Source organism: Dioscorea cayenensis, chromosome 11 (assembly GCF_009730915.1).
Source record: "Dioscorea cayenensis subsp. rotundata cultivar TDr96_F1 chromosome 11, TDr96_F1_v2_PseudoChromosome.rev07_lg8_w22 25.fasta, whole genome shotgun sequence".
Classification (NCBI taxonomy): domain Eukaryota; kingdom Viridiplantae; phylum Streptophyta; class Magnoliopsida; order Dioscoreales; family Dioscoreaceae; genus Dioscorea; species Dioscorea cayenensis.
This window is the reverse complement of record NC_052481.1, coordinates 5,093,654-5,107,647: the sequence shown is the minus strand read 5'-3', so window position 1 is coordinate 5,107,647 and position 13,994 is coordinate 5,093,654. Positions and strand designations below refer to the sequence as shown.

The 13,994-nt window shown below is 34.6% G+C and overlaps 2 protein-coding genes across 3 annotated transcripts; one reads left to right on the top strand and one right to left on the bottom strand.

Moving 5' to 3' along the window:
* The first annotated feature begins 366 nt into the window (after positions 1 to 366).
* LOC120272570 (growth-regulating factor 4-like) lies at positions 367 to 3,245 on the top strand. Its single transcript, XM_039279428.1, has 3 exons — positions 367 to 712; positions 1,557 to 1,938; positions 2,522 to 3,245. Exons 1-3 carry the CDS (start codon positions 547 to 549, stop codon positions 3,000 to 3,002), a joined length of 1,029 nt encoding a protein of 342 aa, XP_039135362.1. The 5' UTR covers positions 367 to 546; the 3' UTR covers positions 3,003 to 3,245.
* A 1,932-nt stretch (positions 3,246 to 5,177) lies between these two features.
* Positions 5,178 to 12,039, bottom strand: LOC120272081 (cyclin-dependent kinase F-4-like). Of its 2 annotated transcripts, none has more exons than XM_039278822.1 (16): positions 11,905 to 12,039; positions 9,420 to 10,155; positions 9,261 to 9,339; positions 9,098 to 9,166; positions 8,927 to 9,016; positions 8,690 to 8,828; positions 7,804 to 7,906; positions 7,674 to 7,726; positions 7,511 to 7,577; positions 7,231 to 7,339; positions 6,588 to 6,659; positions 6,382 to 6,450; positions 6,237 to 6,303; positions 6,018 to 6,140; positions 5,815 to 5,940; positions 5,178 to 5,657 (listed from the first exon to the last, which is right to left on the bottom strand). In XM_039278822.1, the coding sequence occupies exons 2-16, from the start codon at positions 9,425 to 9,427 to the stop codon at positions 5,407 to 5,409; spliced, it is 1,425 nt and encodes a 474-aa protein (XP_039134756.1). In that variant the 5' UTR covers positions 9,428 to 10,155; positions 11,905 to 12,039; the 3' UTR covers positions 5,178 to 5,406. The 2 variants fall into 2 exon arrangements, with proteins under 2 accessions (XP_039134756.1, XP_039134757.1); XM_039278823.1 differs by having other exon boundaries at positions 6,588 to 6,653.
* Between the last annotated feature and the right edge of the window lie 1,955 nt (positions 12,040 to 13,994).

Genomic DNA, 13,994 nt, shown 5'->3' with positions numbered 1-13,994 from the left:
AATAATAATAATAATAATAACTCCTATCCAAAGTGTGAGTACATTTGTACATATATGTATGTCAGTGATCCAGTTACCACAGACTTAACTCCATCACATACGTGCATGTAATGTCAGTGATTCCCCCACCACACAACAAAGGCCAGAAGTTTCCATCTTTCTTGTGACCTTGTTTATTTAAATAATTAAAAATAATTAACTCTATTATTATCATAACCTTCTTTACATCCAATTAAAACCCGCCACATAGACAGATCAATATATACATACACTATACCTCAGGCACTCCAGAACTCTTCTCTCTTTCCCAAAAACCCTACACTTGAGCTTTCAGACATGCATTGAAACACGCGCTTTCTCTTTTTCTCTATCTTTTTCTTCATTTAACCCCCTCTTCTTTCTTCTATTTCGGATCCACTCCTTTCTCTCTCTCGCTCTCTGTGTTGCGCGGCAATGGCGGCTGCCATTGAGGGTGTTGGAGCTGCTTGGGATTTGCTTCTTGTTTGTGTTGGTGTTTGAAGCTGGTTTCTTTGACTTAGATCGGAGATGCATAGTACTGCGGTGGCGGGATGGAGGTCGGCGGCGTTCACGGCGTCGCAGTGGGTGGAGCTTGAGCATCAGGCATTGATCTACAAGTACCTCATGGCTGGAGTCCCTGTTCCCCCTGATCTCCTCCTGCCTATCCGCCGGAGCTTCTTCCATTTCTCTGCTTGTAAGCCTCTTTCATGTTTTTCTCGCTTTGTTTTCCTTTTTTCCATGGTGTTTTGCTGAGCTTTGTCCATTGCTTCGCGGCTCCTGTCCTGTTTGTTCCTTCTTGTTTAGAAAGATGCAATCTTTTCCATATTGTCTTCATCAATCTTGTGTTTTTACCCCCCACTATCGATTTTATTTCCATGAAGTTATGATTTGGGGATGTTTGTCTGGTTTCCTTTTGTGATTTGTTGTGTTTTCTAGGTTCTATAGTTTGATGCCTCTTGTTCTTCTGTTTTCTGAATCTGTTTTATTCTCTTTGTTTAAACTTTTCATTGTGTTTTAGTTTGTTTTTGTTGCTGGGAAGTAAGAAATAGTGCATGCGTTTATCCACTATTCTTATCTATCTATTTATTGTCCAGTAAGGTTGGTACCTTTTCTTTCTCGGCATCTCTTTCTTTTTCGTTTTTCAAGGTTGTTTATCATAGTGACTGTGTATCTATCCATGTCCATGTGTATTTTATTTATGGTGATTTAGTGGATGCTATGGTACTCACTCTAATCTGATCTCAAGTCCTTCAATGTTATTCAAAGCCAAAGCTTGTACGTTTTTTTTTCCGTATACGCATAGTTTGGTTGCATCTTTAGTTATGAAAGCAATTTTGTGACTAAGTAAGCTATTTGCAGTTTTAAGTAGTAGCCTGATTCAGAGTGTTTGAGACTAGAAGAAGATAACATGAAAAATGTGAGGAAAAACAAATTGCATTGATTAATGTTCCCTTCCCTGGTTGCTTAATTTCTAGCCTTTAATGAGCATGTTTAAGATGATAATGCAATACTTATGTAGCTATTTCCATTGAGGTCAGTGGGTTATCCATCCTGTTATGGAATGAAGCTGGACCCGGAACCAGGCCGGTGCCGGAGAACCGATGGTAAGAAGTGGAGGTGTTCCAAGGACGCTCATCCGGACTCCAAATACTGCGAACGCCACATGCATCGCAGCCGTAATCGTTCAAGAAAGCCTGTGGAAACGCAAGCCATCTCCAAGTCACAGTCATCTTCATCGACTGTGACATCCCTGTCTCCCACTGTGAGTGCCGGGAATGGTCGTGGCTCTGGAAGCTTTCAGAGCTTCCCTTTGCACTCTGTCTCAGGTCGAAATAATCCCCAGACTTCACGAATGGAGTCTAATGCCCCTTTACTACACATGGACAGTGCCTCTTTTGGGTTCGATGATAAAGAGTTCAGGTTTCTCTTCATTGTATTCTCTTTGAATTTTAATGCTTTTTCATTTGACAATTACTTGGAATGCCGGAATGCCCAATAGTAAGCACAGTCAATTGGTTACTAATTATATCACTCTTTATAGTAGTTCTCCTTTAAGGTTCAAGGATGTGACCCTTTGTTTATTTGCAACTACCTCTTCTTTCAGTATGTTATTTTTAGTGATGATTTTGCTGCTAGGTTTCTCTAACTGTTAGTTATTATGTTTGGTGGCCGTTGTCAGTCTTACCAATCTTCTCGCCTGTCAATTTACTTTTTAATGCTTCTCTGGTTATCAGTCCAACTTCAAAGTTAAATTGTTAGTTATTCTTGCAAGAAAATTCTCATCTCATTCTTAAAGACAGCTAAGTTTCTGATTCTGATATAAAGAGCAGAATGGTTCACAAGAAAGGTGTATGTTATTTCATTGGTGTGCATTGTGGCAATGAATAAAGTTTAAGGGATGTGTTTTTCATGGTTATGCTTATGATTACTCAGATTTTAATTTATAACTTAAAAGACAAACAGGAGTAGAAAGAAAGAATCTTGATTAATTTTAGTGATCCAGGTATGTGCATGGAGGAAAGAGCGACGCAAATGTGGATGGACATAATGTGTTAACAGGAGAATCAGCCAGTGACAAAGGCCTTTTAGGAGGGGAGCTGGACAGGTGGTGGAGCTCATTTCCCTCATCAAAATCAAGTTACCATCCTGAGTTGCAGCTGCAGGCGGCAAATAACCTCGGGCAAACAGACATAATGAGTTCATTGACAATGCAGCAGCATTCATTGTTAGGAAGTGAGTACGCCGGGTATGGATCAATATCATCAGAGCAGGAGAAACATGAAAGCGGCCAGCAGGTCCTTCGACCATTATTCGATGAGTGGCCAAAGACGAGGGACCATCACCCGTGGTCTTTAGGTTTCAGCGGAGATGATCATTCTAATCGGACAACATCATCCTTCTCCGCCACACAACTATCTATGTCAATCCCGATGCCGTCTGCGGACTTCTCTACCACCGCATGTTCAAGCTCACCCAATGCCTAAGGCCGAATTGGTAAAAGGTGATATGCTCTGGCCTTGTTACTTTTTTAGTGGTATCAATGTGATATATAGTCTTGTAAGCACAAATGTGATCGGCAGGGCCTTTCTTTGTGTTTAACCTCTCATTGATGCTGATGATTAGCAACTGTGTCTTTACATGATCTGTGGCATGCCTTACTCTGAACTGAATTTGTAATAACTTAAGATACATTAGCCTCTTTCATGAATGTTTCTGTTTAAGCTTTAGCTCTTCTCTTTCTTGCTCTGCCATAATATGGACCACCTAAAACTTAGCTCTGAGATCAATATCTTTTTAATCTTTTGAGTTGCTGCTGCAATTAATGGGATTTAAACCGCATTGATCCTCTGAAGTTTAGGCCATTATATCTGTTTAGCACTAAAATTAAAATAATTTATTTATTTTGGCATTCAAAGCCCTTTAAAGTGGCTGGTGCGCGAAATTGTCTAAAGCCTAAAGGTGTTTTGTTATGTAATTTTATATCAATAATCACATGACATTAATTAAAAATATTATATATAAATACTTTACAATATTAATTTAAAGTATCATTAATTACTTTTTTTTTTAGCAAATCCTATGATAAATTTCCCTGACAAGACCGCAGCATCTCGAGGACTAGGAGTACCCTTTCACCATAAATAACAAGGGTAAAAAATACCTAGATGATCACCAGCTATTTTGAATTCCTATTTTAATCACTCAATTATAAAAAATTTTAAAAATTTTAATTTAGTCATTAAACTTTGAAATTAACCCAAACTCACATCGTTAACGGTGTACACCACATTAGCAAAGCCATGTGGTATAAAATATTATGGGTAAAATACCTGGATGGTCAACCAACTATTCAAGTCTTTTTATTTTAGTCACTCCAACTATAAAAAATTTCAATTTGGTCATCCAACTTTAAAATTATATTCGATTAGATCCCAAGCTGAAGCCGTTAATGATGTGTTGATGTGGCAATACATGTCACCCATTTTACGCCATATCGGCACAACCACGTGGCATAAAATATTATTTGTTCTAGTCCAAGAATAGCCGTATACATAAACTGTAATATATTATATTTGAGAGAATTAACTACGTCAATAACAAAGCATTTGAAAAAAAAAAATTACATATATTGAATTTTATTTGAAAAAATTGCATCAACACAAACTTTGGCAACTTACAGAAAGTTCATGTGCTGCTTCACATAAAACAATTAGGGTACCCAAAACACTTAAATTGAGGAAAAAAAAATACTTGGAAAACTATTTTCTCAAAGCCAATTACAAAATTTTCCAATCAATCAAAACTTAGCATCAACATTAGAAAAAGAATGATAAAGGGCAACCATCTCCTTAAGTGTGGACACCACTTTTCTTTTTCTTCATTGGCAGCATCATTTAGTATCAACATCCAAGATCATCGGTGTTGGCAACCCTCACCATCTTGAGGTTTTAAAAAGGAGAAAGAAAGAAGAATGAAAAGGGTTAAAATTATTCTCTATACCTATTAACAATGAGGTTTTAGGATTATGAATGAAAGAATGAAAAGAGGAAACAAGAAAGAATGCTGAATAATGAAAAAAAAAAAAAATAGGGAAAAGCTCTTTATGCCATGTGGATGCTCACATGGGCATCTACGTGGCAACTTAAGCCACATGGTAACTTGGACTAGAAAAATAAAATAATATTTTATACCTCGTGGTTGTGCTGACATGGCGAAAAAAAGATGACATGTATCACCACGTCAGCACATTGTTAACTACATGAGTTTGAGTGACTTAATTGAATGTAATTTCAAAGTTGGATGACGAAATTGAAATTTTTTATAATTGGATGACTAAAATAACAACACTCGAATAGTTAGGTGACCATTCAACTATTTTTATTATTTTATAGTACGTGACTGTGCTAACATGGCGAAAAATAAGTAACATATACCACCCCATCAGCACACCGTTAACCACGCAAGTTTGAATGACATGATTGAACATAATTTCGAAGTTGAATGACAAAATTAAATTTTTTTATAATTGGGTGATTAAAATAAAAACTCTCAAATAGTTGGGTCATCCAAGTTGTTTACCCTAATAATAAAGAATCAAAACAAAAGCAAGAAACAAGAACGGACATAAATTGCCAAAATTAAAACATAGGAAAAACATATGCTAAAAACATGAGCAAAAAGCTTCATAACATAAACAACACCAGTAGTAGCAGGCAAACGTAGAGATCCCAAGTTAATGATGATCCCACAACCCAGTAGAGGTGAGGTGAAACACTCACTCGTCTCTAGTCATCAACCACCATTAATTAATTGGTGTGCACATTATTACAGTCATTATTAACTGGAAACGAAATACTAATAATAAGTTGCGACTGGGATTGGTTGGCTTCAGCCCATAACCTTCCTAGAGTAACTCCTATAGGTAGTAGCAGGAAACTGATTGGAACGCCAGCCACCAGCCTTCATGGAGCTCGGAGGAGGCCGTGCTCCACCATCGGAATTCACACTCAGCTGAGCAAACTTCTTGCTTACATCTAAAGCACCGTTGTAGTCGGAGGAGTTGGGTACGGTTTTGTTACTGGCCACCTTATCCGAGATATCCGAACATCCTTTGCCAACACTCCTTGCAGTATATCCTCCTATTTGTTGTCAATAAACAAAGGAAAACAAGTCAGCCAAGATATGTTTCAACTAGATTTTAGCCCAATTTATTCTTCATTGTCTGTAAAGTGGGTAACATTCATATATAAGAAAGACAGGTAAGATTCATTTGAAAATATAGATTTCCCTCCTTGCCTGGATTGTTTTTTCTTGCAGGCGGCAGATATGGGGATGATGATTCCTTGGGAATGTTCTTTAGTGACTTTCCGTATTTCCCAGGTTCCTGAACCTGATAATCCATCTCCAGCTTTCTTTGCACACCTGTGGGAGTATAAAGCAACATTATTAGAGAATATGGGGCTTCCGTAAGTACAAAATACTGAACACAAATGAATCACCTGTCCTCCAGTAAGCATTTGAATTCTTTGCAGGAGAGGAATCACTTGCACGAGCTGTATAGGATTGAACTCCACTGGATCTTCGATTATAAGTCTTTTGTTCTGAAGGTCCTTTAAGCCCAGCTAAGCAGCACAAACATTGAAGAATTAAAGATAATGTACAACAGCAGCAACAGCCAACAAAAAGGATATAGAAGTTCAGGAGAAATTCAAACCAACCAGATGTTGGAGTTTTTGGAATGCCAGGTGCTTTAGGGCGAAGGGATGGTGGTACATAAAAGCAAGGCTGTTGTATTAGAAGAACAGGGTAAGCACCAAGAATAGCATAAGACCACTATAGACATATGAGCACTGATTGTTTTACCTGAAAGAAAGAATGCTGAAGGGCCTCCAAAGCTGTGGGTCTTTTCTTAGGATTCCATGAACAAAGTGACTGTCATAAAGAAAAGTCAGTATCTGAAGATGATACAATGAAATGAAAACAATATTAAATGATAAACTTATACTACCAAAACTGATATAGAAAAAAGAGTAGAAAAATAAAAAGAAAAGGATAAATTGAACATTTACCGAAATAAGGCTAATTGCATCTTCACTTGCTGATGGGAGTAGAGACGAAAGATGGACAGGAGCAAACTGCAACTAAAAACAACCTTAAATCAAGTTGGTGTTCAAAACACAGATGGTTCAATTGCATAGTTTGCAGAGTAATGAGTTTGTTGGGATTTTTTTCCCTTCTTACAGTGTGGCATTATCATATACCCAAAATCTATCACGCATATACACACAACCAGCACTCCACGCATGACAAAAGAACTGTGTTTACACTTAGACTAATAACAGTGAAACATGAAGTCAAATGATTTGATCCACAGAACAAATTGGGGATTCTGGCTAGCTGTCAGACAAGAGAGCGTTTGGAAACAGGAAGAACATTGAATGGTGACAGCAACAGGAAGAGATACAAAAAACTGAGGAAAAAAAAAACCGTTCGTGGACAAACAAGGTAACTAAAAGCCAGAATGAAAATTAACAAAATTTAAAATAAAACATTGCGCAGAAGAAAAACGGGATAGACTTTGGTTTGACAAATTTTCCAAATCATTCGACTTCACAAGGGAAGAATCCAGATATATGCTCACAGTATCATAGCATAACACAGTAAAAGGGCATTGTAAGATAATAACAAACGGTATAAAGGCAATGAAGAGACCTGTGGAAATCGATAATTGAGCGAATCAGCAAGCTGCAGTCCTTCAGCCCAAGAAATGTAATCGGGTGTGCCAATTACACTACAAATCTTGTATATTTCATCAGCTTCACTGTAGAATTAGACACAGCTCCATTTCAGAACAAGAGGAAAGTGGTGGCAAAGTATAGTTTGGTGAAGACTCAAATTGATAAATTCCAAAAATTCAAAAGGCAAAACTCATCAAGCAGAATAAATATTCTCAGTCCAAATAATTTGTAAAAAATGTAACAAGAAAAAATACCTTGACCCAGGGAAAATAGGACGCAGTGTAAGTAGCTCGGCAATTATAGCTCCCATAGCCCACATATCTAGAAACAAAGAAAAACCATCATGCATCAACACTATAAAAAATCCAAACAGAACAAATGAAATCTGTTTCTGGTCCACAATCACTGTCCACTCACCAACTGCTGAGTCATATATAGAAGATTGCAGCAAAATTTCAGGAGCTCGGTACCTAAATGACAACCCGCAGTCAGAAAAACAATAGGAAAACAACCAAAGCATACATGAAGCTTAAGAAAAAGTACAAACCAGCGGGTGGAGACATATTCTGTGTAGGGAGCTTGTGAAGATATTTCACGAGCAAGACCAAAATCTGCTATCTTGATGGTCTCTTTTGTGACTAGTAAGTTCTCTGCCAAGGATTACGAAAAAAAAGTTTATAATACAATTGACAAAAGGGCACCAAGCATGTTACTCTTAATATACTAAACAATAGGTGGAAAACTACTTGATTTTACTGGAAGCAAGCAGTGGCCACGCACCATAAAGGAAACAAATTAATATGTGGAAAAACTAAATAAAAATAGTAATTATTAATGTTTCAAATCAATATTTCACTTTCTGATCCATAAAAATATTCAGAAAATTCGAGAAGTAAAATCTATTGTCAAAATACTAAATTTCTAACATGCTAAAATTTAAAGGAAAAAAAACACTACAGGCTATCAGAGCAAAATGGTGTGGCATGAAACAACACAAGTTACAAATAAGGTCAGATATTGAGTGAGACGAAGATCTTGGAAATTTTGGTTGTCACATGAAGATGTTCTGCTACATAATCAAATCTAGCAGGGGTATGTTTAACTAGGGTTGAAATAAGTTGGTTTAGAGGCTTCAAACTTCGAAATTAGTCTAGAAGAAAATTTTTTATCCCAATCTGGCCCAACTTTGATATAATCAATATAAATTAAAATAAGTACTTTGTAATTAAATTCAACAACAGTAATTAATGAATGACATTGACTGATAATTTATGATTTTTATTTTTTTAAGTGTTAATGAACATTAATGATTGCAATTATTTAATTAATTAAATTTTGCAAAAATATTTATTCTTTGTTCCAACTCACCTAAATATGGTGCAAACAAAGATCCAATTAGTGAGTGGTCATTTCATAAAAATAATGAAAGATACCTGGCTTAAGGTCACGGTGAAAATAACCCCGATGATGCATGTACGCAAGAGCTTGCAATATTTGAAAACACCAATTCCGAACTTCGGTCTCAGAGAAAGGTTTGCTTCTATCTTTCATGAGCTGATAAAGACTGCATTCCTGGAAACATCAAAATCTTGTCAAACCCAGAGCGAAAAAACTATCTTCCCAAAATACAAATGCAGCAGACTCAATAAGAAGTTATCAAAGGGTCATACCATGTACTCAAATATAAAGTATAGAACATTATTCTCTCTGATAACTTCCTTAAGCTTCACAATATTAGGATGGTTCATCCTTCGCAGTGACTGAGAAATGCAAGACCCACTTTAGAATAAAATGACAAAAGGAATAAATAAGGTAAGGAAGGAATCAAAATTACAAATCACCTTAACTTCCCGAAGATTCACACATTCCTCCCAAGAATAATATTTTTTCTTCATTTTCTTAATCGCAACCTGGCAAAAGAGACCATTCAAGTCAAAGTTAACTAATTTCCCCAGAGATGGTCAAGCATGCAACTTTCATTGATTCAAATTTGCATGTACATACCACTTCACCACTTTGTTTGTTTAAGGCTCTCCAGACAGTACCAAAGGTTCCATCGCCAACTTCCTTAATAACCTTGTAGCTGTAACAAGTAGCAGACTCTCATAGGTTATGTCCACACAAATTCTTGAAAAGAAGTGGTTCAAAGTTCAAACTACTCACCATTCCATTCTTCCCAGGCACAAGGCTCCTCAATTATCGAAAAAGAAAAGGGTAAATTGCTAGGGATATCTAAGATACCACTGCTGTATGCTTGAGAAGAGTAGATTGAATATCTAATATAGGATAACCACTTCAGGCGATCAACACCATTATTCTGAGCTGGGACATGTTCTAGAACAGGGAATTTCTTAAAGAAGCACCTCAAAGAAAGAGGAAGCTGAGCAGATTTATGTAAGCATGCTGTTTCATTCACACAGAGCACACTGAAGATTGTGTTCTACATAAAGTTCCTTTGCTTGGAACAACTTGAACGCAAGCAAAAGTCACATGCGATCCAAGCTGCAGGCATTATCAATGATTACTGACTAAGATAACAAAGAATTCATGTTTGTCATTCTAACCCGGAGAAGATGGAACACATTAGGCCTAGGCCAGAATTGTCTGGCAATTTTATGAAAATACCTATGAAAATCAGTGGTCTTGAAAATGCACAGCAGCAAGGATATCAAAGCAAGTTGACAGCAAGAGCATTTTAGTCAAAGTCCGGCTGCCTTTGACGGTCATGGAATAGCAGCTACCTAAGTGCAGTTAACAAAGGAAGCAAGAAGGAAGTCTCCACGCATGTGAAAACGCCTATCAAGAACTTTGTTATATAGAAATATTTGGCTTCCAAAGCAGCTTGATGAAAGGGAAACTGACTCCATATCTCAAGTGAAAGTGCACGAAGTGACACAACCTGGAAGAAGAAGATAGATATGTTAACAATCAAAGGTTTCACAAAAAACTGAACTTCCAGCATGTCAGATTTTAAAAATACAATTTGAGAAAGCACTTTTTACAAATTTAAGATGCATTCATACAAATAAAAAGAGATACAAACTAAAGAAAACAAAAAAGTAGAGTTAAATGCTCCAGTTTGAGAAGAATAAATACATATCAAACAATAATATGCACGACAGCTTCATCAAAGCAATTACAGCATCAGGGAAAGCGATATTTACTTAGGTCACATAAAGATATAAATCTAGCAGAAGGCATTCATAAATTGAGTAGAAAATGTAAAAAAGTGCAACCAGAAGTTCACAAAGCATGTCAATCAGTTGCCACAGAAAAAGGAAGAGAATTAAGCTAAACTGCTCATAAATCAGACGCCACATCTTGGCCATCAAGACAAAGTCTCACAGATCAAAAACAATAAAATTCTGTTTCCAAACCCCAATTAGAATGTGGTGATCTCCAAAACCTTAGCACCAGACCTGACAAAAACAGAATCACCATCTAAAAGCTAAAACAGGAAACCATTTCTGCTGTTGCCAAACCCAAAACCAAACAACTCTAAAAGAATCAACAAACTCAAAGCATAATAACTTTAGTTGAATTCAGGGTCTCAGAATTCCTTCGCTATCATAGATAAAACAAAAAACCTAGAAATCAATCCAGATCCTTAATTCAAAGGAGATAACTATTTTAACCATGGATTCAAAGTAAGTTAGCTTTGGACAAATGTGAGTGTTTCCGACTTCTGAGAATCACCATAAATCGAACAAAGAAACCTATAAATCAATAAAAATCCTCGGTTCAAACCAGAATTTTATATCCAAAAATCACGAAGAGCAATTTTTTGTATAAATCATCCAAGAGATGAACAAACAAATAAAAGGAGTGATCCTTCAGCAAAATAACTAAAACCAGGCCCGTTTCCAAGCCCCAAGATTGATCATATCCATGAGTTCAAAGTCAAATCGCAATAGATGAATTCAAGGGATTCAGATCTGACAGGATCGCCTTAAATCTACAAAAGTTCTTTAGAAATCAATCCAAATACTCAATTCAAACCCGAATTCCATTTCAAAAGGTTGCAAAAATCAATAAACTCAGAAACACCAATCAAAACTCCGAAACAAGGACAAATTCTTGAGTTAATCAAATCCGACCATAAATCTACAAAGAAAAATCTAGAAATCAACCCACATACTTGATCCAAACGCAACTTCTACTTCCAAAGATCGCAGAGATCAATAAACTCGAAAACACCGATGCCCCCACACCCCAAAAAATAAAAATAAAAAAAGAAAGTTATTAGGTTAATCATCCAAATATCAAATTCAAGGGTTTCAGATATCCCAAATTTACCACAAATCTAACCAAAAAAAAACCCAGAAATCAAACCAGATCCTAAATTCAAACCCACCATCACCCCCAATCCCCCAAAAATCAACAGGTTAATCATCAAAGAATCAAATTCGAGGGTTTCAGATAACCTAGAATCACCATAAATCTAACCCAAAAATCATAAAAATTCAATCCAAATCCTCGATTCAAATCCAAACAGTAATTCCAAACATCGCAAAGACCAATAAACTCAGAAATACCGATGAAAACCCCAAACAACATCAAATTCTAAGATTATTCATCCAAAACTCAAACAAACAGATCCAAAAGGAAAAGGAGCGATCGAAGGATGAGAATTCCAAGAGAGATAAACCTCGCCGGCTTCGAGCGCAAGCTCCGTCGCCTTCCGCTATGGTCCAAGGCCGACTCCAGGGCCGAAGCGTCGTCCAGCTCCGAATCCGAAAGATAGAAAAGGAATAGAGAAAAAGAAAAAGACAAAGAACCCCCGGATGACGCGGTACTCACTATTTATATCTCATTTGCTCCAAGATCCGTTGCACCTCCTTCAAGGCTTTTGCTTATCCTGCTCCGCAAGCTATCCATGCCATATTCTTGACAACTGTCATCCCGGAATCTTTAAAATATCTTTCTTATAAGTATATATATATATATATATATATGCCAGGTATTTTCCCGTCGTCGCATTGAAATTTTAAAAATTTTATAAATAATTTTTGATACAATATTTTATATAAAAAATATAATATAATTAAATATAAATATATAATAATACTTTAGATGTTAAAAGTTTTATAAATATTTATTATATAAATGATTAAATGTAATTAATATTTTTTAATTATTAATATTATAAGTAATATATATAAAAACTTAAATGTTATAAAAAAATTAAAATTATTCTTTGAAACGCTCTCAGGACATATTATACATCTACTTTAATAGTATGTATAATAAAAATATGAGATTAAATCATCGAGGTAATTACTCCAATAACTACTGACTAGGGATATTTGTTTAAAGCCATTAAATGATGATTTAACCACTATTATATATTGTTTATAACTACTGTATATAAAATTATCAGTATATAAAATTATTTAATATTGTTCATGAATAGATCATAATTGTCAGATAGTAATCCAATGACTACTATAGTCTGTAGACACTAGGATGTCCCTAAATGATAGGTCATATATATATTTTTTAATTTAAGTTTTTAAACATAAATCAAATCTTGAACTCAAACACAGCATCAATCAAATTTAATTCAAAAAAAACAAAATTGTTTGAAAATAAATTCAAACTAATTATCTTTCTTTTAAAAATTTTAAAAAAAAATAAAAAAATCGATACGGCCTCCATCATCCTTATTGTCGCTGCTTATTGCTATTGTGAGATGTATATGTATATAATTTTTCCAAATAATTTTTATATACATAAAAATTTTATATAATCATGAATGAATTTGATCGTAAATATACTTCACATTTACATTTGTACATGATTTTTATTATTTAAATAAAAAAAATTATAATTTCTTTATGTTTTAAAAAAATGTAGATAAATTAAGGTATAATTGGAACTTTTTAACTTTTGAATTGCTTAGGGTTAAAACACCAATTTTCTATTATAGAGTGGTTATGTATAAGTTTTGTATAAATTCTCAAGCGCATCCCAAAATAAATTATTGAAATATTTTAAATAAAAAAATTTAATCGTATATAATTTTAATTGATAAATTATACTTTAAATAAATTAATAAAAAATGAATTAAAAAAAATATGAGAGATTCAAACCGAAGTGGTGGGTTGGAGTACAAGATATATTTTTTTGACGGGTATAAGAAACAAAGAAAGGTTTAGTAAAAAGAATTAGTAATATACAAAATGAGTATGTTTAAAGATTTTAAGATGATAATAATAGTAATTAATTAATGATAGCAGAAATTTGGGAATGTTTCTTCTCCATAAAAAAAAAAAAGAAATTATGTGGTATTATTAAAATTTATTTGGTCTTTGTTATATTTGTGTGGATTCTTTTCCCTTTTTTTTGGGTAATTTAAGATTTCTACCTGAAATTGTTATTTATTTTAATAATATAAAAAAGTATTTCGGTGGAATTTTTAGGAAATATTTATATTTATTAATAATTCAGATTTTATTTTCTAAAGTTAATTCGACTTATTTGGATTTGTTAAAGTATTTTTTATTTTAAATTAATGGCATTGCTTTTTATTTTTTTTAAAATTCCTTCTTTTGCTTTTTCCCCCTGTGATTGGTAGTTTTGTTTTTTTTTATTAGAATAATAAATTATCTAATGTCTGGTTAGGGCGAAGAGAACATGATTATGACCTCTGTGATGCTTAATTAATCATGCCAAAATTTTCCCTTTTATTTAAAAATATAAAATTACAATTATACCCTTACAATTGGATTAATTATC

Bases quoted from the DNA above. Each gene is read 5' to 3' on its own strand.
- LOC120272570 (XM_039279428.1), top strand. From the start codon at position 547: ATGCATAGTACTGCGGTGGCGGGATGGAGGTCGGCGGCGTTCACGGCG. The intron at 713-1,556 runs GTAAGCCTCTTT...CATTGAGGTCAG, and splicing joins CTTCTTCCATTTCTCTGCTT to TGGGTTATCCATCCTGTTAT. The intron at 1,939-2,521 runs GTTTCTCTTCAT...TTAGTGATCCAG, and splicing joins TTCGATGATAAAGAGTTCAG to GTATGTGCATGGAGGAAAGA.
- LOC120272081 (XM_039278822.1), bottom strand. The intron at 8,829-8,926 runs GTATGACCCTTT...TGATGTTTCCAG, and splicing joins ACTTTATATTTGAGTACATG to GAATGCAGTCTTTATCAGCT. The intron at 5,941-6,017 runs GTGATTCATTTG...ATACTCCCACAG, and splicing joins AAATGCTTACTGGAGGACAG to GTGTGCAAAGAAAGCTGGAG.